We start from the raw sequence: 25,058 nt of genomic DNA, 5'->3' as shown, positions 1-25,058 counted from the left end.
CTGGGATAATATTTTTTTCAATGTTTTTTACCATCTTTGTCAATTTCAATTTGAAGTGAATTATTGTTGTGCAGTCATTTCAGTCATGTCTGACTCTTTGTGAATCCATTTGGGACTTTCTTGGCTAAAGTAGTTTGCCATTTCCTTGTCTAGCTCCTTTTGTAGATGAGGTAAACATGTCTAGAAAGTGTCTGCAACTGGATGAATTTAATTTTCCTTGACTGTAGGCCTGATGCTCTGTTTGCTGTGCTACCTAGCTTCTCCTTGAAATGGATTAAATGATACTATGATGTTTTAATTTGGAGGATCCTCTTAAATTCTCCCATGAATTTCTCTATCTTTCCATTCTCTCTGATAGATTTTGGGAGAACACAGCAACTTTTCAATTTTTTTCTAAAGTTAATTTTCATTAATGAATTTTGGATCCTCTGAATTCTTCACTTTTATGCCCCATTTCCTCACAGGGAGCTGCCTCTTATTATATTTTTTTTCAAGAAGAAAAAATAATTCAGAAAAATTATCCAATATGTTTAAGGTTTTGTCATCATATGTAAAAGTTTCATCTCTATCTGTACTCACAAGTAGAAAAAACTATTTTTTTGCGTTTCTTCCTGGGGAGGGGTCAAGCTTGTTGGTTATAATTTTTTTTTTTTGCATTCAATTGTGAATTTTGTTTTTGTCATTTCTATTGCTGTCATCATATGCATCGTTTTTCTGGTTGTACTGACTTCAATTTGTAGCACTTCCATTAAGTCTTCCCATGTCACTCTATCTATATCCACTATATTCAGTGTTTCTGACAACACAATGTCTATTATTTTCACAAATCAACGAATCCCTTTTCTTTTTCTTTCTCTCTATCTTTCTTTTTCTTTCTATCTCTTCTTCTTTTCCTCCCTTCTTTCCTTCTTCTCTTCCTTCCTTTCCTCCCTCCCTCCCTCCTCCTTGCGTCCTTAATTCCACTGTAATATGAGGTAGCCTCATATTCTATGATGTCAATCAGCTCTGTTTCTTGGCTCTTCCAAGAAGAACTTGAAAGCCATCCTTCCATTAAGTGGTCTTTTCATTTTCTTTTCTGATTTCCCAAAGGTGGGAATGCCTATAATTCTGTAGTTTAGATGTTGCCTGCCACTGCATGGCCTCCCCTAGGTGTGACTCGGACAAGGAACTCCGAGTACCTACCAATGTTCATAGATGAGCTGAAAGCTGCCACGTTCTGACCATGTGTGGCCCTCTTTTTATTATACTTGATGCCACGACAAGTTGTGCAAAGGATGATGGGAGCCATAGCCAGTATTTTGCAGATGATTTTTACCATCATAATTGAACTTTCAAGAATTTCCTGCATCTGGCTCAGGTGAGGGGCACTGGGACTCGCCTCCTTGAGCCAGTTTGCTTCTTTTTCTCTCTTGGGGTAGAGTTGGAGCCATGCAAGGTGGCCCATAGACCACCTCAGAAGCTCAGCCTGGGCCTCCTGGAGAAGGAAAGCAGCCACATGGCTCTGAGCAAAGTCTTGGCAGCCTCAGCAACCAAGAAGCTCCAGGCCCCTGGCCAGGAGGAACCGAGACAGTGTGCATGGCCAAGATTCCAGGGAGCTGGGACTCCTGTGGGCAGCAGCAGCCAGTCACCCAAATGGCTTTGATGAAATCCAGAAGCCCCAAGCTTCGGGGCCAGTAATATACTGGCAGTCCTACACTGTCAGCTTAGCAAATACTGGCCTTTTAATGGAAAAAAGAATGAGCCAGTGAGAGAGAAAAGACATGACCCCATTGCACAAAAGCCGCTCTGTCCTTTTAGGATGTGTATCCTTGGGGGGAGAACGAAGGGCAAAGACTGGGGAACGCTGCTGAATGGCAGTGGAGATGGCCAGTCCTCGTGGGATCAGACACATTTGCTTCCACCCACATTTTCCCAGTGAACTCTCACCTGTGTTATCTTTCCCCACCCCTTGGCCGGCTTGTTAAGGGGAGGATAGAATTTCGGTTTCTCTTTGCAGACATTAGCAGCTACAGCTGCAGAAGAGCTTCCTTGGTCTCCTTTAACAAGCCCCAGCTTGGCACTGGTTTTCCCTCATCACCGGTGGGACCTGCACCTTCTTGTCATCTGCCCTGGCCTTCGGGCAGGGCCCAGCCTCGGCTCACTCACCAAGAGTAATCTTTGGGTCACTGGTCACCATCCTTTCTCTCTCTAGCTTCTGATCTGACCAGGGCTCAGATGGCCATCCCAGAGGCCCCCAAGAAGGTTTCTCTCTCCCAGGGCATCCGCATGATGTTCTATGCCATGAAGCCCAATGAGACCTCCTTCCAAAGCCTGGAAGAGGTGCCTGACTATGTGAAACAGGTAAGATCCAGGAGCAAAGGGTAAGCTTTTCCCATGTTGCAGGGAGACACAGAGAAGCACCGTGTTACAGAGACAGGAAGGGGAGGGAGGAAAGGAGAGATCGAGAGAGAAAAAGAGAGAGAGACAAAGAGACAGACACACACAGAAAGACAGAGAGATAGAAACAGAGACACACACAGAGAGACAGAAAGACAGAGACAGAGAGAAAGAGGAAGAGAGAGACAGAGACAGAGACACACACACACACAGAAGTCATGGCACTAATTAGGTATTTTTATTGCTAAAAAAACCCAAAACAGTAAAATTATCATATAGTCACTTTAGTGATAGGAAATAGATCTGTAACTTCATTGGCACAGGGGACTCCTGACTGAGGAAGTTACTCCTTCCAAGACAGCTCCTTCTCTATAATTAGAGCTGTTGGCTACTTCAAGAACTTCAGTGTCTTGCCATGTTCATGCATCACTTGAACCCACTGCACTTTTTAAAGGGCTGGCAATAGCATAAAAAGTGAAGGGGTTTGTATCTCATTTTTAGCATTTGCTGGCCATATGACCATGGGCAAGTTTTTTTTAATTTCTCTGATCCTCAGATCTCTTTAAAAAAAAGACCATAGGAATACAGGTACCTAGTTTACGGGGTTGTTGTGAAGCTAAAGGACAGAATCTAAAGTCTGAAATGCAAAATTTAAAATGCTCCAAGAATGCCGGCTTTCATCATCACTAATGATTAACCAGACAGTCCCTTTATTAAGTATCTTCTCTGAACCAGGCATTTTTTTCTAGTCCCTAAAGAGACAAAATAGTAGGAAAACCAAGCCTTCTCTTCATTACCTTGAATTCTATAGGAGCCAAATGTTCCTGTCTAAATGGAAACCAAATAGGTAGGAAGTGATTTTAGAGAAATTAGAGAAAATTGAGGATTGGTGAAGGAGCAGCTCAAAAATGGCTACAGAGATTCTAAGTGATGGTGACAGACAGTGACAATTCTCTAGCCCTGGGAGTCAACTAGTACCCAGGTGAAGGGGGGGGAGAATGGGAGGCTATGGAGTAAGCATAATAATTATAATAAAAGTTATAAAAGCTAATTTTTATATCTCATTTTAAGATTTGCAAAGCACTTCCCAAATATTGTATTATTTGATCCCTACAATAGTTGTGGAAAATTGGCACTATTATTTTTTCCATTTTACAGATAAAGAAATTGAGGTAAATCAAGATTAAATGAATTGCTTGAGATCATAAAGCTGGGATTATCTAAAGTCAGGATTTGAATTCAGATCCAGGTCCAGCAGTCTATCCCTAGCTGCTTAAGAAAATCTGTTTTCGAGTAGGGATCTTGGACTTTGGAAATACCAGACTTCAAAGTCTGCCTGGGGTGCAGTCATGTGACTATTAGTAAACATGAGCTTTAGAATCTAAGCTATAAAAAATGGTAGTGATAATACCTGAAGCACTTCACAGAAAGCTCATATGAAAGAACTTAAAGTTCACATTGGAAATGTTTAAAGGCCGGGTCAATACCATCCTTTATCTTCATTATCTCAGCTTTCTAAGAAGTAAGTGGCAAAACTAGAATGACTCCAGCCTTTAGCATCCCAGATTTCTCTCTTTTAAGTGTTTTTTCTTTTTATTGTTGCTTCCAGATATGATAACATTTCATAGATATCCCACTCCCTGCTAGTTTTCACGTTTTGCCACTGGGAGGTCTGTGTGAAAGGACCCTGGATCAAGTGTACTGGGCTTTAATGGTCTAAAGAGATGCTCCCTCCTCTTCTCTAGTGGAAGCTCGATTCTTGTACTATGAATGTGTCAACCAGTTGGGTGTATGTCATTCTTTCCCAGGCTGACCTCAGACCAAGTTTTCTCTGCAGTTCTACCCCGTTCAGAACCACTTTTCAATCCCAGACTCTGGCAAAGAATAGAAGTGGAAACAACCAGAATTAGAACCCGGCGTATCAAAGTGTCCCACATCCTCACTAAGCTGTTCTTGCAGCATTTACTAACTTAGGCCAGAAATAGACAAAAAAACATGACAGGAGAGGGAACGTTCTTCAGAGCCGGGATTGGAAAAGTTCAGAACAGCTGACTTGCTTCCACGTTTTTGGATGCTTTTGAAAATGAAGCCCACATTAAAAAGCCCTTTTTGGATTGCCTGCTACTAAGCTTCTTCTAATGCGAGAAAGGAAAAATTGAAATTTTCATTTAAACAAATGCCTAGATCTATCGACAATTACTCTCCAGAAATAAATCTCCAGATTAGTTACATGAAATAAACTCACATTCACATACTACTTTGTCTGCAAATGGCTTCCTTCACAACTCCCAACAAGAAGGGAGATGGTACAAATACTATCCCCTCCTTCTCTTGCTGTTTTATATGTGGGGATATGGGGGCCTGAGAGGCTAGGTAGGACAGAGACGTGGAACATGTCACATCATGTTTCCTTGCCCAAATTCCAATTCTCTCCTCCTTGACTATTAACCATCCCTAATATAGAGCCTGATGAAATGAATCTGACCAAGGAAAGGTTATTTGAATAGATTTCCTTGACTATGACGTGCTAGGAAAACTCTTGAAAATGTGTTTTTCACTTAATTTAAAAAGTGACTACACCCAGTTGTCAATACTAGCCCAGAGTTAAAAATCCTCCAGCGGAGTCTCCTTCTGGTGGCTCGGTTGATGTCATTCAAGTCACGATGTCTCAGAGTTGAGACTTCATAAGACATCCTAACTAACCTTGAATTCAGCGGGGACATCACCTTCTCCCTAAGCCAACAACATCATTCTACCATGTCTAAATACATTTTACAATACCTTGAGTTATTTACCTTCTTAGGTCCAACCTGGAATCTTCCGTTATATAACCAGAATAGAGTCTTGACTGGTAGCATGATATAGTAGAGCCAGCCTTAGAGTCTACAAAGCCTGAGTTTAAATCTCACCTCTGACATGCCCTGTACATGTGACCATGAGCACATGCGTGTGATAAATGCTCATACACGGTTCTCTCAATAGCCCAGGAAACCTACCAAAGTTAGAAGTTGCAGAACAGATATTTTTTCTGCATTGGCTAAGGTATGATAAGTATAATCTCACTGAATAAGGGCCCTTATTGTCTTCCTTTCCAATCTGATCTATTTCCTCCCAAACTCAACAGAACAAATTCAACAGGTGAAGTCTTGCCCTTATCCCTTGGACTTCTTTTCCTCAGTGAGCAGAGAAAGGTTATCTCAATGAGCTGAATGACCAGGAAGCTGAACAATTCCATGTATATAGTTCCTGCACATAAATGTCTCTGGGATTTTTCTTTGCAGGCAACCCCATTTTTCATTTCCCTGCTACTGCTTGAGCTGGTCCTCAGCTGGATCCTCAAAGGGAAGCCAGCAGGACGAGTGGATGATGCTTTAACCTCCATCTCGGCCGGTGTCTTATCTCGACTACCCAGGTAAGCTAGATCCTGGAGTTAAAGGGAATGAATGCACCTGATTACTCCCAAAACATAGAAAAAGAAAGTATTTTATTGTATGTAGACAATGTCTATGTTACAGCTATTATGTGGAAGAGTCTCCCCCATTCTAATCATCTAGAAAAGTCATTTTTCTGGGGTGGATTCAGATAGAAGGGTCAGCTGGGCTGTTTAGAAACTCATTCTGGTTAACTCATTCTTTCCCTTTACCATTGCCCCTCTCCCTGTGTTGAACTTTTCATTAGAATTCAGACAAAAACAAAACAAAACAAAAAAGTTAACCAAGCAGTGAGTGCATTGGACAGAATATGTAACATTCTGCATCCATAGTCTCCCACCTGAAAAAAAAGATTTGTTTGTCTTTCCAGCTACGTGTTCAAGATCAGCAATTAGAATTAATTCTTTGGCTTCAGTTCAGTGATATTTTCATTTCTCTTTTGTACTCCTGATTCCTCTTACTCCACAGAAGTAATCTCGTCTGAACTGCCTTCATTCATATAAGCCTTACTAGGTTTTTCTGAATTCTTCATATCTATTGTTTCTTACTGTGAATTGTTATGTTATAATGTATCATATGATATCATGTCATATATTATGTTATATTTATTATGTTGTTATATTACATGGTGTTATATCGTGTCATCTTCACCTACCAGATCATTTTGCTATTTCCCAAAACAAAACAACCCCAAGATTGGGTGCTTTTTGTCTCAATTTTTCCCTACTCTATAAAGTTTAGATATTCTGATTTATATGAGACCTGTGCACACACATATGTGCTCTTTGGGATCTATGCCCAGCAGTGAGATCACTAGATCTCTTGCTTTGGAAAATTCTGTTCAATTACAATAATTGATTAAATGTTTATTATATGAAAGGCTCTATTCCTGGTATGGTAGCAAGAAAGGGAATGCCAAAGGCATTTTCGCATCACTAACTTCAAAGAACTCCCATCTGTTGGAGGAAGCAAGATGTTCACCGAAGAGTAAATAAGAAAGGGCGGGTTGTAAATATGAAGGGATGTGGGAGTGATTGCGTGAGAATGAAGGCACTTTTAGAGAAAGCTGCATCAGAATTGAACCTTGGAAGAGGATCTGGTCCTCTACACAGCAGAAATGAGGCAGGAAAATTTTAGGTTTGGGCCACAGACTGTACAAAGGCAGGAAATGGAAAACCATGGATGGTAACAGAAAATAGTACATTGAGGGTGGAATGTCAAGTGTATTGCAGTTCACTCGGGTCCAACTCTCCATGAGCCCATTTGGAAGTTTCTTGACAAAGATTCTGGGGTGGTTTACCATGTCTTTTTCCAGATCATTTTACAGATGAGGAAACTGAGACAAACAGGATTAAGTCACTTGCCCAAGGTCACTTAGCTAGTAAGTGTCTGAGATCAGAAATATTAGCAAAAGGAAAATGAAATCAGCCTGTAAAGAAAGGTTGGAAAGGATAGTGAAGGTCTTCAAAGGCAAAGTATTTTCTCCTAGAGGCGCTAGTTAGCCACTGAAACTTCGTTGGTGGCACTGAGCAGCAGGTCACAAATAGATGCTAGTCAGGTCGGTCTGTTGTACTTTAATAAAGGGAAATTTGTTTCAGTTAGTGCTTCCAATGTTGTTATAAATAAAAACAGATTTTTGTCCATCGGAAAGGATAGAGTTCACTGGCCTTCTGGTAGCTTCCTAATTTCACTAATTATTCTCACTAACCAAGTGTTAAGCTGTGTTTCCTTCCTACTTAAGGATGGCAGGTGATGTCAATGTCTCCTGGGACAGAGCTCCATGGTCACACCCTCATTACAACTGTGTGTGTGTGTGTGTGTATCTAAAAGGAGGATGTGCAAAATGAAGGGCTTCCATAAGTATCAGAGTCCACACAACAGAGAGCATGGGTGAGGAGGAGATCCTGAGGGGTTTGTGGTTTGTGTCTCAGGCTTCCCACCCAGTTTTTCTCACTGTGCTCTGAGGACTTGTCTTTTTGCATTTCTCAGGGCTTTGGAATGTTTTTGTGATCCACCCATAAAAAGGAGGGTGGATTCTTTTTTTTTTTTTAATGAAATAAAAATTTGAAGGTTGCAGAAAAAAATAAAATCTCCAACTTGTCTAAATCCAAAAAAAAAAAAAAAAAAAAAGAACAGAGCAATGTCCAGTGAACCACCTAACTGCCTGAAGAGCCTACCCTTGGAAGTCTTTCCTCTTAACATCCACTTTCCCCTCAACAATGTTGTGTATACTTATCTATTTTCATAACAGATGCAGGACTGATTGCAAAACCAAAAAGACCTGATTTTGAGTTTTACTTCTGGCAAATACTAGTGACACAATCACAGACAATATCCATATTTTCTCAGTAACCCCTAATATTATAAGCCACACAAGAGTTATGGATAATATTACAGATTTGAAACAAGAAAAAAATAATAACAATATCTCATATCTGTATGCCAATTTAAGGTTTACAAAGAATTGTTCATATGTTACCTCATCTGATTCTTTCAAAACTGCTAAGTAGGTGAAATTATTATCTCCATTTTATAGATGAGGAAACTGAACCTGAGAGGTTACTTGCTCACAGAGCTAATAAGTGTTTGAGAGAGGATTTGAACTCAAGACTTCCTGTATCCAGTCCCTAACTCCATCTGCTGCACTATAGAGATAGCTATCTCTTTATCTGTATAGATGTCTGTAGAGAAGAGAAGTTTTATTTCATTTTACCTCAGTAGCCACAGTGCCTGGAACAAGGAAAAGTTTTACCATCTTGGTAACTCCTTCTCCCCACACTTCCCCCTTCTCAGACATGGGCCGATTTAGCAGGGTTCTTCCTGAAATGGGGCTCCCAGAATGGAGCACCTGAAATTAGTAGTCTGTCTATCCAGGGTCAAGGACAGCACACGAGGAGCCTGGTGTTTGTCTTAAACTTGGAACATTCCATTGAATCATCACATTTTTTCAATATTAAGTGAATGTTTAAAAAACCCTTGTTGAGAACAATTTTGTATATATTTGAGCTTAATTCTTCTGTAAAAAATATTTTACCCTCAGAAAAATGAAAGCGCTTTGAGGTCCGGAAGTAATTTATTTCTTTCTTTAAGTCCTCGGCCCAGAGCGAGGCTTGTAGTAGAGGCTTAATAAATGCTTGATGAATGAGCGTGCAAATGAATAAAAAGAATCTGTAGGTGATTGGGTTGCTAATGAGCCAAAGGTTGGGGTTGGATTAATGGCAAGATATTAAAAATGAAGCTTTTGGGATATCTCTGGGATCTTATAAGTCCAAACATCCCTTTCTGCAAGACTAGCTTCAGTATTTCAGGCAACTGGAGGTAGTAGTTCTGGCCTGTATGGCCCATTGTTGACTGTTAGCCTGATGAATCAGTCTGGAAGTGCCAGGTTGAATACTAGTTCTTCTAGCGACACAAAAATGAAAGAGTCTATATGCAGATAATCTACATCCAGATTATACATGTCTATAGTCTATATAAATACATGTAGATGTGTGTATATGTATGTCTACATACCTTTAATCTGGAAAGATAGCTTGGCGTCAGCTTATGAAGTCAAATGTCCAAGGTCAGAGAGACTGCTTTTAATAAAAATAAAATTAAAAAAAAAACAATCCTAATAACAATATGATAGTTAAAACAATGCATCTATTATCTCTAGTGGAAATAGGGAGCCCTTGAAGTTTCTTGATCTGAGGATTCTTTAGTCAGATCTGCATTTATGGATATTCCCATAGTTACTGATGAACTTTCCCAGACAATCTATCGCAGAAAGAATAGTTTTTGGAGCCAAACTTGCCCGTGCTTGTCTTTCCCCTCTCCGCCTTGTTGGCTTGCACAGCAGATGCCAAAGAGCAAAGGGCAGGAGCCGTGGCCACTCTTTTCCCATGGTCCTCTGTTGTTGCACACAGAATCTCAAAACCCAAAGTTCCTTAAACAGGTATATAAAAACAAACTACAAACAAACACATGGGTTCTGGCTCGGCTTCCCGGCTCCTGCTGATCGGGTTTCCCTTCCTCTTCGCTCCCTTTCAGCAAGAAAATATCAGGGAAACTCGACAGAAACCGTTAAACCAATATTGCAGCCGAAGCCGCAGCATCAGGGGAAATGGGAGTGCAAATCATTAACAGCTGAGGGTTAGATTAACACACCATGGATCGTATCCTCTCCCAGGGACTCACTTTCATTCTCTCCAGGAGCCACTGAGGCTGGCTATTTCCTTAAGGCCTCCAGTCCCCATTCAGAAAATGCAGGAGGAGGATCGGGCAGAAGCTTCTGCCTGGGAAAAGGTTCCTTCCGTCCCTCCCTACATAGAGTTGGGTAAACTGGACGGTGCCCATCCATCCAAATGTGTGGGCAGACTTTTTCCACTGCACAATCTCTGTCCCAGAAAAGCGGCAGAGGGCTGGCGGCCTGGAGGAAAAGCCCATTGGACTCGGGGAGATCAGTTTCATTGTTAGGTCAAGGTCATCTGTTCCCAGATGGAGGTCAGCAGATCTCAGGCTGGAGGAAGACATTAAAAACTGCTCAAGGATCCGTTTTATTTTCTAGCCAGTCTCTCTGACAGCAGTTTGTCAGGGAAAACAAAAAGGCCAGCTGCATCCCAGGCTGGATTCTGGGGGCAGGCAGGGAGACAGCTGCCGGCTTGTCCCAGCCACTCTCCTTGGAGAACCAAGCCCTCGCTGTCTGTGCGGAAATTTCTGTTCGCTGGCGTTAAGCACAGCACATTATAGGCAGGTATTTTTGCAATCAATCGTTTCCTGTGCACACATGCTCACCGAACACTTACGTTCAATAAAAAAGTTACAGGGGGAGGAGAAAAAGAAGTTAGATGGTTCACTTTTAAAATCAAACTATAATAATTACTAATGAAACCGTAAAACACTTGGTGAAATCGACCCACCGATTTCAGAATGAACCACAAGGAAATCCTGACAGATTTTCCTTTGTATTAAAAGAATATTTTTGGGGGAGCACTCTGAGATTTCTGGGTCTCTCTGTTGTGACTTCCTTGAAATCTTTCTGTTTTCATAAAGTTTCTTGTCCTTAGAGAAGTTTTATACCAGATATAAATATTTGCAATCGATTCACTATTTTTTAGGCATTCATTATTATTATTATTTTTTGAAATAATGGATTATAAATCAAACCAGAATGTGGTGCAGGTTTGATCTGAAGTGGACCATTTATAAAGGAGCCAGGGTTTTGTGCTCTTTTGTGAAGGGGTGCCATCTGAAGTTTGTTGCAGTCTGCCATCCATCTCTATGTCCTGCCCCTGCCAGCCATGTCAGTGACAGAGCTTTCTATTTCTTAATAAGAAAATCCCCTTTATCAACGTTCTTGTATTTTGGAGGTGAGGGAATAGATAAGATGAAAAAAAAATTAATTCCTTAGAAATGTTTTGGACCCCAACAACAACAACAACAACAATAAAACAGAACAAAAAAGGAAGAAAAAATAAAGACTGGAGTTTTAACATTCTATATTTAGCATAGAAGTAATAACAAAGGCTGGCAAGCGTGATTCTCTAGTGACAGAGTACTCATCACTTGGCTCCACTGATTTGATAAGTGCATGTTAATTTAACAAGAAGCAGTAAATGTTTCAGCCAATAGAAGACCTGTTGTTTATTCCAATAACCAAGAGAGTACAATCAACTCACTGAGAGAAAGAAGCTAAGGAAAACATCAGTGTTCTTGGTCTTTGCGTTTCAGAGGAAATCTCTGCCTTCTTTGTTCTAGCCTTACTTTTTATTTGCTATTGTACAAATATTATTGTTCACAAGTAATTACTGATCAATCAGGTGAATGCTACGATCCTTGACTTTTCAAATAAATTATAGACAAAACTTTCAGTCTTGTTCGGTGTGCACATTAAGCTCAAAATGTCTGTATATTGTGTTTATAATACTTTTTCAATTTGCAGAATTTCTTTTCTTCATATGTCTTTCATATTATATTTCTAGAAAAAAAGATTTTTTAAAAAATCTATGTTCTTTCATGATTTGGGAAATTAGTCGGATTGAATGTTCTGCCTTTCTAAAATGAAAAACCGTCATGATCCCGCTCTGCAGTCTCAGAGTAAGCCACCCAGATCCTGCAAAGCTTGACATCAGCATGTTCATCTTAAGCAAAAATCAATATTCCACTAGATGGAGCAAAGCAGCAGGAGTTTTTGCAGACGGATATGTCTGCCTTCAGGATCAGCATCAAGAACTTTTTGGAGAAAAAAGAAAGAATAAAGCAAAGTACCAGTCATTACAGCATGGCTACTGGAGACATGATTGGTTGGTTATTATATTACTATTGTTATTGGAAAATAATATGTAATAATCTGACATAGATTATTACAAAGAAAATGAGGAATTTTTCCTCTCTTTTCTTTTACATGATCAGGCTTAATTATTCCTTGGATAACCAAACATTTATTGAAAAAATCATTTATCGATTTTTGAGATGTGGCTTCCTTTACTCGCATCAACACAGCCACTTCCCTTCTTCTAACCCCCACTCCCAAAAAGCAAATAAACAACCCAACACAACCAAAAAAAGTGCCCTGAGACTAAATCCCAGTGGATTTTTATAGTAATCTTCTCTGGAACCCAAGTAACTTAGACTCACAAGCTTTTAAGGAAGTTTCCTGGGAGAAGGTAGAAGTCTTTAAATACAGGAAGCAGCTTTGAAGACCAATGATTGTACTTCAAGAAGAGATCTAAACAGGGCTGAGAGAAAAAGGCCAGGTTGGAGATACAGAAATAAAAGGGTGTTCAACAGAACATACAATCCTTTACCACTGTTGAAACAAGAGAGCTTAGCTACTAGTCAGCAAGAAGAATTAGTTAAATAGGAAACTACCTGACTGATCTCCTTCCTCTAACCTGGTTTCTTTTCTCTACCCCACCATCACTTATGTAAAAATGAGGGAATATGTGATTTTCTGGACACTAACACAAGTTTTGGCCCTTAGCCCAGGAGCAGATTATCTTTGATCTAGTTCTGAGTTCAATTTCAATAAGTAAAGTAAAAACAATAATGATATTTACATTGAACTTTTAAAATTTCTAAATATCTTTCAAATGTATAATTTGATTCTCACAACAACCCTGGAAGTTGGTGCTGTTAATTTCTCCACTTTACAAATGAGGAAACTGAGTCAGATTATGGTTAAGTGACTTACTGGGGTTAGAAAGTGTCTGAAGTCAGATCTGAATTCTAGGACTAGTGCTCTATTCACTGGATGACCTACATGCTTCTACTTAAGTAATAGGAGCATTGAAACCAAACACTGAAATTTTCAATGTTAAAATAGTATTTTGTTATCATTTTATCCTGATTGCATTTTTTGGTTTTAGAAACTGGTAGATAGATAATATAGTACCTGACCAATTCCTCCCAATAGCTGAAAATTTTGCTACTCTATGACCAGAAAGCAGACCCTCATCTTACCCATATCCCCAAATATGGCTAATAATAAGAATGATAATTATTATTATTATTTTCATCTCACCTTTGAATCCTGAACGTTAAGTTTGTTGTCTAAAACATAGTTGGTAGTAGCTCTGGAGTCCATTTGTTAATTTAAAGTGGGAACAAATGGGACTGTATGCATCACCATCACTGACTTGGCGAGATTTCCTTCTCTGTATCCCCAAGATCCCAAGCCCTAGGTCCTCTATTCATACTTAATGACTAAACGGGAACTGGGATTTGGGAATTAGATCCCTAATCCCGTATACTAACCAGTAGGCCATATCTCCACATGAGAATTTCAGCTCAATGTGTAGTTCATCGATTGTTTCCGGGACCTCTTCCCTCCCCCCCCAGGATGGGTTTTCAGCATGGAAGTTGAAATTCCAGAAAGCAGAGTCATATGGGGGTGGGAAGGTGTGGAGGGGAGAGGAAGGAGCTCCGGTTTAGGATTCAGGGTCTGGTGGGAACATTTTGGAAAATGTAGGTGCTATTTCCTGCAATCAAGGACTTGCCAGAGCTTGATAATCATTTCCCAGCTGTGTCGTTCTGGCGAATTGTTTCTAGTCCTGGTGAATTCATGGCTGGGTTTGCATGTTAAAAAGGGGAGGAGACCAGTTCCATCTTGCTGATAGAACGCAGGGAATAGAGGTCCCCCAGCTCCTCCCTGCCTGGCCTCCACCTTGAGGGAAGCTTGGCTTTGTGTACATGTGTGAAAAAAAGCTTCAACTGGAGTATGTCAGGCATATTTCTGCTCGATTTGTGTCAACCCTAATAAGTCAGTTGACAGGGTAATAAATTGGGTGTCTGCTCCAGGCCTGGCACCTCCAAAGGAAAGTTAGGGGGATTTCAGTCACAGGCAGCTTCACTTTGTTTAGCAAATGAACCTTTCTCAGCAGGCCTCCCATTTCCCCTCTTCACCCCTCCTTTTCTCTTCATTCTCTTTTCTTTTCCATCTTTCTGTTTTCATCTCCCGCTTTCTCTTTTCCTTCCTATCTCTTTTCTCCTTCATCTTCTCTCGTTCATTCTCTTCTCCACTTTCTTCTTCCTTCCCTCTTTTCTCTTCTCCCCCTCTCTCTTATACTCCCTCATTCCCTTCTCCTTTCTTCCTCCCCCATCTCCCTTTCATCCTGCATCTCTCTTTCTTCCCTTTTTTCCTCTCTCATCTATTTTTTCCCACTCCACTTTCTTCTTCTTTCTTCTTTTTGTCTTCTCTCTCTCTTTTCTCCCCACATTTTCTTCCCTTCTTTCCCCCCTCCCTCTCTCTCTTCTCCCTTGAACTTTTTTCATTCTTCTACTCATTTATCTCTCCCTTCCTCTCTTTTCTCTTTCCCTTTCTTGTCCCCCCCTTTCCCCTGCTCTCCTTCCTCTCTTCCTTATTCCCTGCATTTCCTCTTTTTTCTCTCCCTTTCCCCCTCCCTTCTTCCCTTGCTTCTATCTTCTTTGACCCTCTTTCTTTTCATTTCTTTCCCCTTTCTTTTCTCCTTATTTCTTCTTCCCTCTTTTCCCCTTCCTCTCTTTTTTCTTTCTTCTCTTTTCATTATCATTTTCTTTCTTTTCACCCCATTCCTCCCTCTTCTTCCCTCTCTTCTCATCCTCCTACTGTTTCAACTGTCTCTCTCTCTCTTTCTTCCCCCATGCTCTTCCCCCCTTCTCTTTTAGTCTCTTTCTTCTTTCTTCTCTATCTTCTCCCCCTTTTTTATTTCTTTCCTCTTTTTTTCTTCCTCTCTCTTCCTCCTCTTCTTTTCCTCCCTATCCTCACTATCCCTCCTCTTTCCTCACTATCTTCACATCTTCTTTCTCTCCATCCCCATCCTCCCACTCTTTCTTCTTTCCCTTCCTCTCTCCTTTCTCCCTCACCCTCTCTGTCTCTCTGCCACTGAGATCATCATATGACAGTACTCACTCCACTTGCCATTAGCAAATCAACAATATTTTACATCTGGAAAGAAAAGCATTAGAATTTTTGGGAAGTAAGTAGCTCTAAGTCATATTTTTCACTGATTTTCAAAGCTGACATGGCATTCTTCTTATGTGAGGGAAGCATACTAGAGCTATGGAAATCCCCATTTCACAGATAAGGAAAAAGGTTTACATAGTTTAAGTGATTTGCACATAGTCACACCATTAGAAGGTATCCAAAGTTGGAGTTTGGTGGAGTTTGGATACCCTTAGCTAGGGAGTCACAATGGTAGGGGTTCTGAATTACATGGCAAAACTAGGATTCAGTGTTATCAGTTATTTCCATTCAGGAGTAACTTCAAGTGATTCTGCTCCATGAGAGAAAGATGGACCTGAAACCCAGGGAATTCTGAGCCTTTTGAGATGTTAATGTCTTGATCAAGAACTGCCCACCTTTGTTCCCATCTTCTGAATGATTTTTCTTTGAGATATATTTTGTATAGTTGCATCTCCCTCCAGTGTGCTTCTATTTCTCTGTCACTGTGTCTAGCTAATGAACCTTCTCCTCTGGTCATAAAAACAAGCGGATATTTTCTTGATAGAAAATGGTCGTTTGGAACACTCCCCTCTTGAGCTTGACAGTTCAGTAGAATGTAAGCTCACTAGATAGCAACTTATCTGACATTTAAGGAGCTTCATTCACATCCTTATGTCTCTTCATACACCCATGGTTCAATCATTCTTGTTCTTCACTTATGATCTTCATTTAAAAGCCTCTTTTCATATATTTCTACTATCTTCCACATCCAGAATGCTCTCTGTCCCCAGTTCTACCTTTTAAAATACTGTGTTCCCTTCAAAACCTTGCTAAACCCCACCTATAAGAACTCCCTCTATATCCCTTCTGATACTAATGTGCTCCTCCCAGTACCTTGTTTTTTAATGTATTATTTGATATGTGCTTATATTGCATGCACAAATCTCTTTGTATTAATGTAAAAAAAAGATTTTGAGAATACTTTTTTTTTTAACATTTGAATGTTTATTGACTAGCACAGACCCTGATATAGAGCAGATGTGGTATAATAAATGCTCATTGATGTGATTGATAGGATATCAGTTATCCTGGTATATGTTGGAGTGTTTCCTATTCAGTATTACTACTTATATCTTTCTTTAGAGATAATGCTTTCTTTCCAAAGTTGAAGACCCTACAAAGGGGATTTTTATTTTAGGAAGGGTTGTTAGAATGGGCGGCAAAAGGCTAGAGAAGGAATAGAAAACTAGATCTGTTCCTATGCATTCTAGATTGGGGAGGGGAAAACAGATTTAATCAGGCTCAGAGCAAGAAGATGTTGGATCTGCTGGTTCTTATTGGGGTACAGTAAGTTACAGAATACAATGAACTTATCTAGTTTTAAAATGGCTGAATGAATTTGCTTCATTCTCTCAGGGCATTAATTCAACTAAAACTAACCAACATTTCATCCTTCCAATTTTGCTTTCTTTGGTTGTTCAGGAGCCAGCGACCATTTGAGGGCAGCTGGGGACTTTGCAGGTCATTTGGGCTATGTAGGAATCCTTTCTGCTCCTTCTCCCAGTTATTTGCATTTTTATATGCCTTGTAAATGTATCGGGTGCTCACATACAAATTCCTGCAGATGACCTTGCTCTCAATATCTCTGTGAGGGGAACAAAGTTTTTTTTTTTTTTTCCATATATATTTCCCCCCTCCCCCAAGGGCATGAAGCCAAGTTTTAGGGGGAAGAAAGCCCATGAATATCCTATGCCTTTAATTTTTTTCACATCTGTGGTAGTTGGTAAGAGCCTTCAGGCTTTGGAGTTGGACAGTGTGTTATTGACAAAAGCATTTGGCCTCTGGTAGAAATCCAATGATAAATGAGATGAATACCTTGGAATCAGCTGGTATCTAAAGAACTATGTCCAAGGAGGAAAAAAGTTGGACTTAAAAAAAAAAAAAAAGAAAAGTTTCTGTCATTTAACAAATAAGGTCTGAATTGAGAATTGTTTCTCATGATATACAATCTCCAAATTGGTCTGGAGGTGGGGGGTGGAGGGAGAGAGCAAGAGCACAAGATTGATTTTAAAATGAAATATGTAGGTAATTCTTGAGAGTATAATTTTAAAAGACAACATGACACATTTATATGTCTGCTGAAGCTATACCCATTTTTCTAAAACACTTTATACATAAACAATGCGCTGATGAGTGAGAGCTCATGAGATAATGTGTTTAAATCACTTTGCAAATCTAAGAGTGCAAACATCAGCCATTTACACATATATTCCCATATCTTGACATGTGTACCCCATTGTTAAAGTGACCCATCTTAACAGAGTGCCTCTCCATTAGTAAGTTTCAAAGCAGGACAGCTCTCCTAGGTCTCTCTGCCCAATGAAGTCCCTAGGAGCTTTTCTCATTCACTTGTGGCTCTCCTAGTAAATCTAATAAAAGACATTGAGAAGGAAGCTGCTTGATGGAAGGAATTTGAGAATATTTTTAAGCACATCATCTCTAATTTAAACTTACGTCTTAAGATGCGGTGAGATGTAGTCTGGCTCAGCCCTGGGAGCGGTCCCCATTTTTTAAAGACTTATTCATCACAACACCCCAGGGAGGTGGGCTAGTATTGTATTTAACAGATGAGAAAACTCCAAGCATGAAATGGATAAATTACTTTTTCTGGGCTTCTACAGGGAAATCAGGAGCAGTGTTAGTTTATACTCCTAAAGACCCCTGCACTTGTTCCAAATTCTGACTCTGAAACTAATGATGTAACCACAGGCAAGTCACTAACTTCCAAGCCTCAGTTTTTTTGTTTTTTTTTCATCCATAGAATGACAATCACAATCCCCCCTCCCCCCAAAAAAATTGCAATACCAACTTATGTAGTTGATTTTCAGCCATGTCTGACTCTTTATGATTCCATTTGAGTTCCTTTCCTTTCCTTTCCTTTCCTTTCCTTTCCTTTCCTTTCCTTTCCTTTCCTTTCCTTTCCTTTCCTTTCCTTTCCTTTCCTTTCCTTTCCTTTCCTTTCCTTTCCTTTCCTTTCCTTTCCTTTCCTTTCCTTTCCTTTCCTTCTTTCTTTCTTTTTTTTTTTTTTGTAAAGACACTGGAGCTATTTGCTATTTCCTTTTTGACAGGGGAGGAGACTGAGACAAATAGAATTAAGTTAATTGCCCAAGTTCTCAAAGGTAACAAGTGACTGAGGCTGGATTTGACCTCGTGAAAATGAGTCTTTCTGACTTTAGAATGGGCATGCTATCCACTATGCCGCCTAGCGGTCCATGCAGTTACCATGCATCTAACAAGGTTGCTAGGTATGACAGAACACAAATACAAATGACAATTATTTGTTATTGTGTTGTTGCAGGGATCAAATGAGACAACTTTACACAATTTTCATAAGCTTCATAAAACACTAATAACGATGATGCTAATGATGACAAGAACAATATTGTGGGGGGAACCAAAAGGTTAATGAACTTACTCAGAGGTTAATACAACTTCTATGTCTCAAACTTGAATTCAAAAACCAGGTCTTTTAGGCTTGAAGACTAGCCTTTTATCTACTCTGTCCCTTTCCCCTTACCATCTCTCCCAAGGCTTCTCATTTTTTTGCAATGGAAAAATGGACAACTTAATAAGTCATTGGAATCAGCTGATGATCTGCTGAGTGGTCTGTTACTGACTTGCAAGCAGAGGAGGCGCACAGAAATAAACTGACTTGAAAGGAGAGAAAAGCTCCAAAGTAATACATATGTCTGGAACGTGACCTTAGCTTTGTTCTTCCATGACTGTAAACAGAAATGTTACAAAAGAAAATGCTTGGAAATAATTATTTTTCAAAAGGAAGAAATGGGCCCATTTGCTGTATACACCTTTCCAAGTGGGGGAAAAGGCCTGACCATGAAGAGATCTGGTGATAGCCACCTGGGATTATTTAAAAGGTCTAGTTTCAAAACATTATAGAGGGAGTTAATAGTTACACCTTCACTTCTGAGTGAAATGATGTCTCATTGTTCCTGGACAGTGTCCAGAATGGGTCAGGCTCCCTAGAGACATTTTTGGATCACTGCAGGAAAACAGTGTGTGCATTGTCTGGAAAGCCTGAAAAAATAGAGGCAAAACTAAGGTGAGGTGGGTTGACCTTTGCTCCAGATGCTAAAATTTAGAGAGTATGGTTTACTTGAAATTGTTCAGCTCCTTAGAAAGAATTGTGCTTAATGACTTTTATTAAAAGTAGAAAATGCTTTTTCTGCCATCAGGATTAGATTTGCTCTTCCTCTGCACTCCAGGAAGCAACTCCCCAACAGCAGCTTCATGCTGTCTTGAGGATTCCATCAAGAACAAAATGGGCACAACACATCCAAATGGATTTGTCTCTAAATGTTGATTCTGGTGTGTATTCGGTAACAAGCTCCTCGAGGGCAGGAGACAATTGTTGCTTTTTCTGTTTATTTTGTTTCCTTTTACTTTCCTTTGCATCCTCTGGAGCCTGTTGTCAAGTGAGAGCTTAACAAATGCATCTTGGCTGATTAATTGCATTTCAGGGCACTTGTCCAGAGAGTCTATATCGCCTTCATTTGATGAAAACGGAAGCCTGGCAGTTCTCACGAGAACAGATGTGCCTGGCATCTTGAAGACTGTTTTGATATATTTTGTATCTAAGCCATGTGCTTGTATCTGTGCCATATTCTTTCTTCCTTCCTGCCTCCAGGAGGATGTCAGCTTTTTGTGGAAGGGGATATTTCCTTTTTCTCTTTGGTGATGTATATTACCTTGCACAGAATCCTTATTTTCTTTCAAGGGTCAGCTCAACTGCCATGATTCTTTGTGAAGAAATGCTCAGATGTGCTCTTTCCTTGGCCAGGTTATCTTCTCCCTACTTACTTAGCTGTGTGGCTGCATGGATATTGTGTTCTTCCTGTTCCCCCTGCCCTGAATTGCTTTCCACTAGAAAGCAACCCATATAACCTGGGACAAGATATTAAGTTGAAAGGACAGGAACTGTCTTTTGCCTTTTTTTGCATCTTCAACGCTTAGCACAAAGCCTGACGCGTAGCTTTACTTAAAGAATGGCTATTGAATTGAATTGAGTTGATCTTCCAAAACCTCAGTTTCCTCCTTTGTAAAGAGAAAGGGTTTTGTTTGAAAGCATTGTCAGTCCTTTCAGCCCTGGTGTGATGATCCTATGAGTGCAAGATCTGTGAGGGGGAGAACTGGGTTATTTTCTGTTTCAGTAGCCCCAAGTACCAAGTACAATGTGTTGTATAAAGTAATTGTTTATGGATCCAACCATTCTGGAGAACAATTTGGAATTATGCTCAAAAAGTTATCAACTGTTCATATCCTTTTGATCCAGCAGTGTTACTATTGGGCTTATATCCCAAAGAGATCTTAAAGAAGGGAAAGGGACCTGTATGTGCAAAAATGTTTATGGCGGTACTCTTTGTAGTGGCCAAATACTGGAAATTGAATGGATGCCCATCAGTTGGAGAATGGTTGAGTAAATTATGGTATATGGATGTTATGGAATATTACTGTTCTGTAAGAAATGACCAGGAGGATGAATACAGAGAAGCCTGGAGAGACTTACATGAACTGATGCTAAGTGAAATGAGCAGAACCAGGAGATCGTTATACACTTCAACAACAATACTATATGAAGATCAGTTCTGATGGAAATGACTGTCTTCAGCAATGAGAGGATCCAATTCATCAGTGCTGAACAGAACCAGCTACACCCAACAAAAGAACACTGGGAAATGAGTGTGGACCACCACATAGCATTTATAATCTTTTAATTGCTTTTTGCTTGCATTTTTTTTTCTTCCCAGGTTATTTTTACCTTTCTAAATCTGATTTTTCTTGCGTAACAAGAGAACTGTATAAATGTGTACACATATATTGTATTTAAGATATACTTTAACATGTTTTTAAAAATTGTTTAATCAAGGCTTGTTGAGCTTATTAAATATGATTCTGCTTCTAGCAAATGAATTAAAGCCTGCCTTTGTTTCCTTTTCAGACTCTTTTTCCGGAGTATTGAGCTGTCTGCTTATATTTATGTCTGGGAGAATTATAGACTCTTCGAACTGCCTTGGGATTCTCTATGGACATGGTATTTGACCTTCTTGGGAGTTGACCTTGGCTACTATTGGTTTCACCGCATGGCTCATGGTAAGTTACTGGGAGACGTATTGCTGATGATTTGTGTATATGGTGCTTGTGAAGTGTATTGAGATTGATTACGGTGATGCTTTTGAAATTTGAGTGGAAAAAATCTTGTCATTCTGAAGATGAAGAAGGAGACAAAGGAGGGGATCAGAGTATATTTCTCAAGTTCCTCTCACTCTCCACCTTCTCTATATTTAATACCAAAAGCTGGATAATATTGGAACTCATCTGAGCCTTTCACCCACCAAATTACATCCGTTTTTCATTGTTCTTAGTGACTCCATCATAGAAGTAGGGAGACACTTGCAAGTAGTGTGGCCTTCCCCATCAACATGACTGAATGTGAATTTAGAAAAGAGTTGGACCAGCCCAATGCCCAGGTTTTTTGGGGGGGGGCAATTCTAGGAATCTGTAAGCCTCTTTCAACCTCTATAACATCCCTTTCACATTCCGGGGGGGAAAAATGTGATCAGCTATGAACTCAACAGAATGAGGTATTTCAGGGTTACAGGCTTTGGAAAAGAAGTACTCACCCAAGACCAGCACCACTTTATTCTATAGAACCCTGGCCAGGCTGAATTTTAGATTACTCCCTTGAGAAGGAGAAGGGCCAACAGGGCCTCCCTTCAGAGGGGCTTTGTGGGGCCAAGAAAAAAAAAAGTAGAGAAAGGGTGTTATCTCTGAAGGGACTCTGTGAGGACTGGCCAGAGTCCAGGAGGGATTGCAGCACTGGCAGAGAGGGGAAAATGAGGTCACAGCTGCAGGAGGCTGATGTTGGTGGCAGAGGATGGGCTTCTGCAATGGAATCGGGATGAGAGGGAAGTGTTCCGCCTTGAAACAATACTGTGGAGCGGAACTTAGCATTTTGGTGGGTGGGTGAACTGAGTGGGTGGGTAGGAAGGAAAAGGAGGAGATCTGGAATAATACTGAGGAGGAGAATGGGAGGCCGGGTGGGGGAAGAGAGAACTGGGAGATAGATGAATAAAGTAGGTATGCATTGAGTATCTGGGACACGGGGGGCAGTAAGGATGGGAGGGAGCTCATGGAATGTCCCAGGAGGCAGTGATCTGTCCAGGCAACAAGAAAAGAAGCATCCCACAGCCTGAGGCTGAAAGAACTTTCTTTTTCCTGAGAACATTTTTAGTTTTCATTTTTTTTAATCGAATGCATTTTTATGTTAAAAGATGCCACATTTTAACAAAATAAGCACAAATGATTAAAGAAGTAATTTTTTATTTTGTCTTATGCTAGTAGTAGGTGACCTAAACAGGAGAGGAAGAAGGAGAAGGAGAAGGAGAGGGAGAAGGAGAGGGAGAGGAAGAAGAAAAGGGAGAGAGAAGGAGAGAGAGTGCTAGCTGAGTTTGGACTTGGAAGAGGAGGTGGGTTCAAAATTCCATTCTGGCCCATGTGACTTTGGCCAGATGACTTGTTCTCTATGTACATGAACTTTCTTGTTGATAAAATGAGGAGATTGAACTAACTGATACCCAGAGTACTTTTTGGCCTTTCATCTGCCACTCTAGGAACTATTGCCTTTGAAACCATTAGCTCTATTATTCTATGCCTAAAGAGCATGTCTTCATGAGTTGCTTAGGCTAGAATTTGCTCCCCTTATAGCCGCTTACCATGGTGACAAGGCTCTCTGAGTCCAGCTCAATTTGTCCTTATGGCCTCTTGGCTATACCTACTATTACCAGACTTAGATTTCAAGAATTTCTAGTTTGGTGATACCTGTAAGGGTATGGGCCAAGCCTTCAAGAACTTAGGGATCCCTGAGTCTATGATATAGCAAGTGCTGGGGTCTTGAGTAGAGAAGGGAGGTAATAGGGATAAATGAATGGTCCCAATGGATAAATTAAGGAGAGGATCCATATGGCTAGACATCAGCTTAGGGGCAGATACAATTAGAGTGTCTAGAGATTTTTTCTTTGCTGCTCTAGAGGTTCACATCAGCTGTACTTATGGAACTAAGTGAGCATTCTGAAATGACCTTTTAAGATCATTGAGTTGAATCTTCTCATTTTGGAGATGAGGAACTTGAGATACATAGGCTATAATTCACTTGCCCATGGTCAGAGAGCTAAGAAGAGGGTCTGAATCTAGAACCTCCCAATTGCAATGCCAGGACTCTTTCCACCATGCCATATTGTTTATCAGATTTGTCAAGCATAATTTGGCTCCCACTGCCACTACCATGACCATCACCAAATACTGATTCCTATTTCTGGGGAAACCCCTTAAAACCATATGATTTGGCCATATCTTATATTTTCCCCAAAGTACTTACTCAACTAATTGTGCTACCTTCCTGGGGGCTTTGGAGACTGCCCCTATGCTTGTTTCATGACTTTTGTCTACTCACTTCTCTGAGCTTCCAGCCTCCCTCTAAATCCCTGAGATATGCCAACTCAATGATGGAGAGTAATTTGATATGATGGTCAGAAAGTGGGCGTATTTGAAGCCAGAACTCGACTGTGACATTAGTACTGTCCTCCACTCTGCTAAGCCACACAAATGGTCATTCACTGTGGTAGAAACATTAGAGTTGGAGTGTGTGAGGGGAGCCAGGATGGTGAGAGACCCCAAACAAGGCCATGCACTAATTGACTGAAGCTTCCAGGCATATTTATCCCACAAGATCTAAATTTCTACTCTAAAATGCCTGCAACCTTGTCGCATTTAAGAAGAATTTGTCCTCTTCTCTTCCAATGGCAAAGCCAGAAGATGGAAGCTAGAGAGGAAGGAAGCCCATTATTATGTAATTAAGATAGGACTTTGAGACTACTTGAGCCATCCCAAGGGAATAAGATATTGTGGTTAGTCTCTCATGGATAGAGGGATTCTGGGGAAAACTGCAGGGAGAACATATAGGAATGTCACAGAGGATATCCACATTTCGGGACTCATTTGGGTTCAGTGATCTCTGAATTTTTTTTTCTCCCAATTCGGAGATCCAAGGACTTTCTTGATACTTCTAGGGCAGAACCAAGGCAAATGCCCAGGTTTTATGACAATGAACTTCACACCTTTTGAACCCTTGAATTCTCTCAATTGCTCTGTGATTAAAAATGCAGACAGAACAGGAAGAAATGATGTTAGGTCTACTTTTTCTTTTTGGCAGAAGAGGAAACTGAGATGAGTGATTCCTACAAATCATTAAGTAAGTTTCTATTGGTGTCTTTTTTCCCCTTACACCATCATAGAAATGATCCTTCCAGAGAGGCATTCCATATGACCAATAATTATTTCATAAAAAGGGAAAAAGTCATTCTAATAGACTGATACATTGAAAAAGTTGAGAACCATACATAATATGGAACCTCTGTGGACTCCCCATCTACCCAAAGTAATAAGTTCTCCTCTCTCTTCATTCCACCCTGCTTGATCTTTGTGCTTGTTACATCTACTTTGGATGTTTTGGTGGGTCACTGTTCTTTGTGTTAATGTTGTAGTTACTGTATATAGTGTTTTCTTGACTCTGTTGACTGCTCTGTATCAGTTCCAAAAATCTTTCTATGTTTCTTTATAATCCATCACATAAATAATTTCTATCATGTGATTATCACATAAGACATGTAGTAAATATTGACTGACTGACTAGCATGGTAATACTCATTGTACTTCTGTACCACAATTGGTCTGATTACTCTTTAGTTGATGGCTATTTGTGCTTCTTGGCTATC

The 25,058-nt window shown here is 40.2% G+C and overlaps 1 protein-coding gene across 2 annotated transcripts in view; it reads left to right on the top strand.

Annotated features, from left to right (window-relative positions):
* The first annotated feature begins 2,011 nt into the window (after positions 1–2,011).
* AGMO (alkylglycerol monooxygenase) overlaps positions 2,012–25,058 on the top strand; it is a 308,250-nt gene continuing 285,203 nt past the window's right edge. For both annotated transcript variants that reach the window (XM_051963385.1, XM_051963386.1), the window contains exons 1-3: positions 2,012–2,340; positions 5,658–5,788; positions 21,227–21,378. In XM_051963385.1, the coding sequence (XP_051819345.1) occupies positions 2,215–2,340; positions 5,658–5,788; positions 21,227–21,378 (409 nt within the window). In that variant the 5' untranslated portion in view covers positions 2,012–2,214. The remainder of the gene's footprint in view (positions 2,341–5,657; positions 5,789–21,226; positions 21,379–25,058) is intronic.

The sequence above is a fragment of the Antechinus flavipes genome, chromosome 5 (assembly GCF_016432865.1).
Source record: "Antechinus flavipes isolate AdamAnt ecotype Samford, QLD, Australia chromosome 5, AdamAnt_v2, whole genome shotgun sequence".
In the NCBI taxonomy this organism is placed as follows: domain Eukaryota; kingdom Metazoa; phylum Chordata; class Mammalia; order Dasyuromorphia; family Dasyuridae; genus Antechinus; species Antechinus flavipes.
Note: the sequence above shows the minus strand (reverse complement) of the source record. Positions and strands in the feature narration are given on the sequence as shown.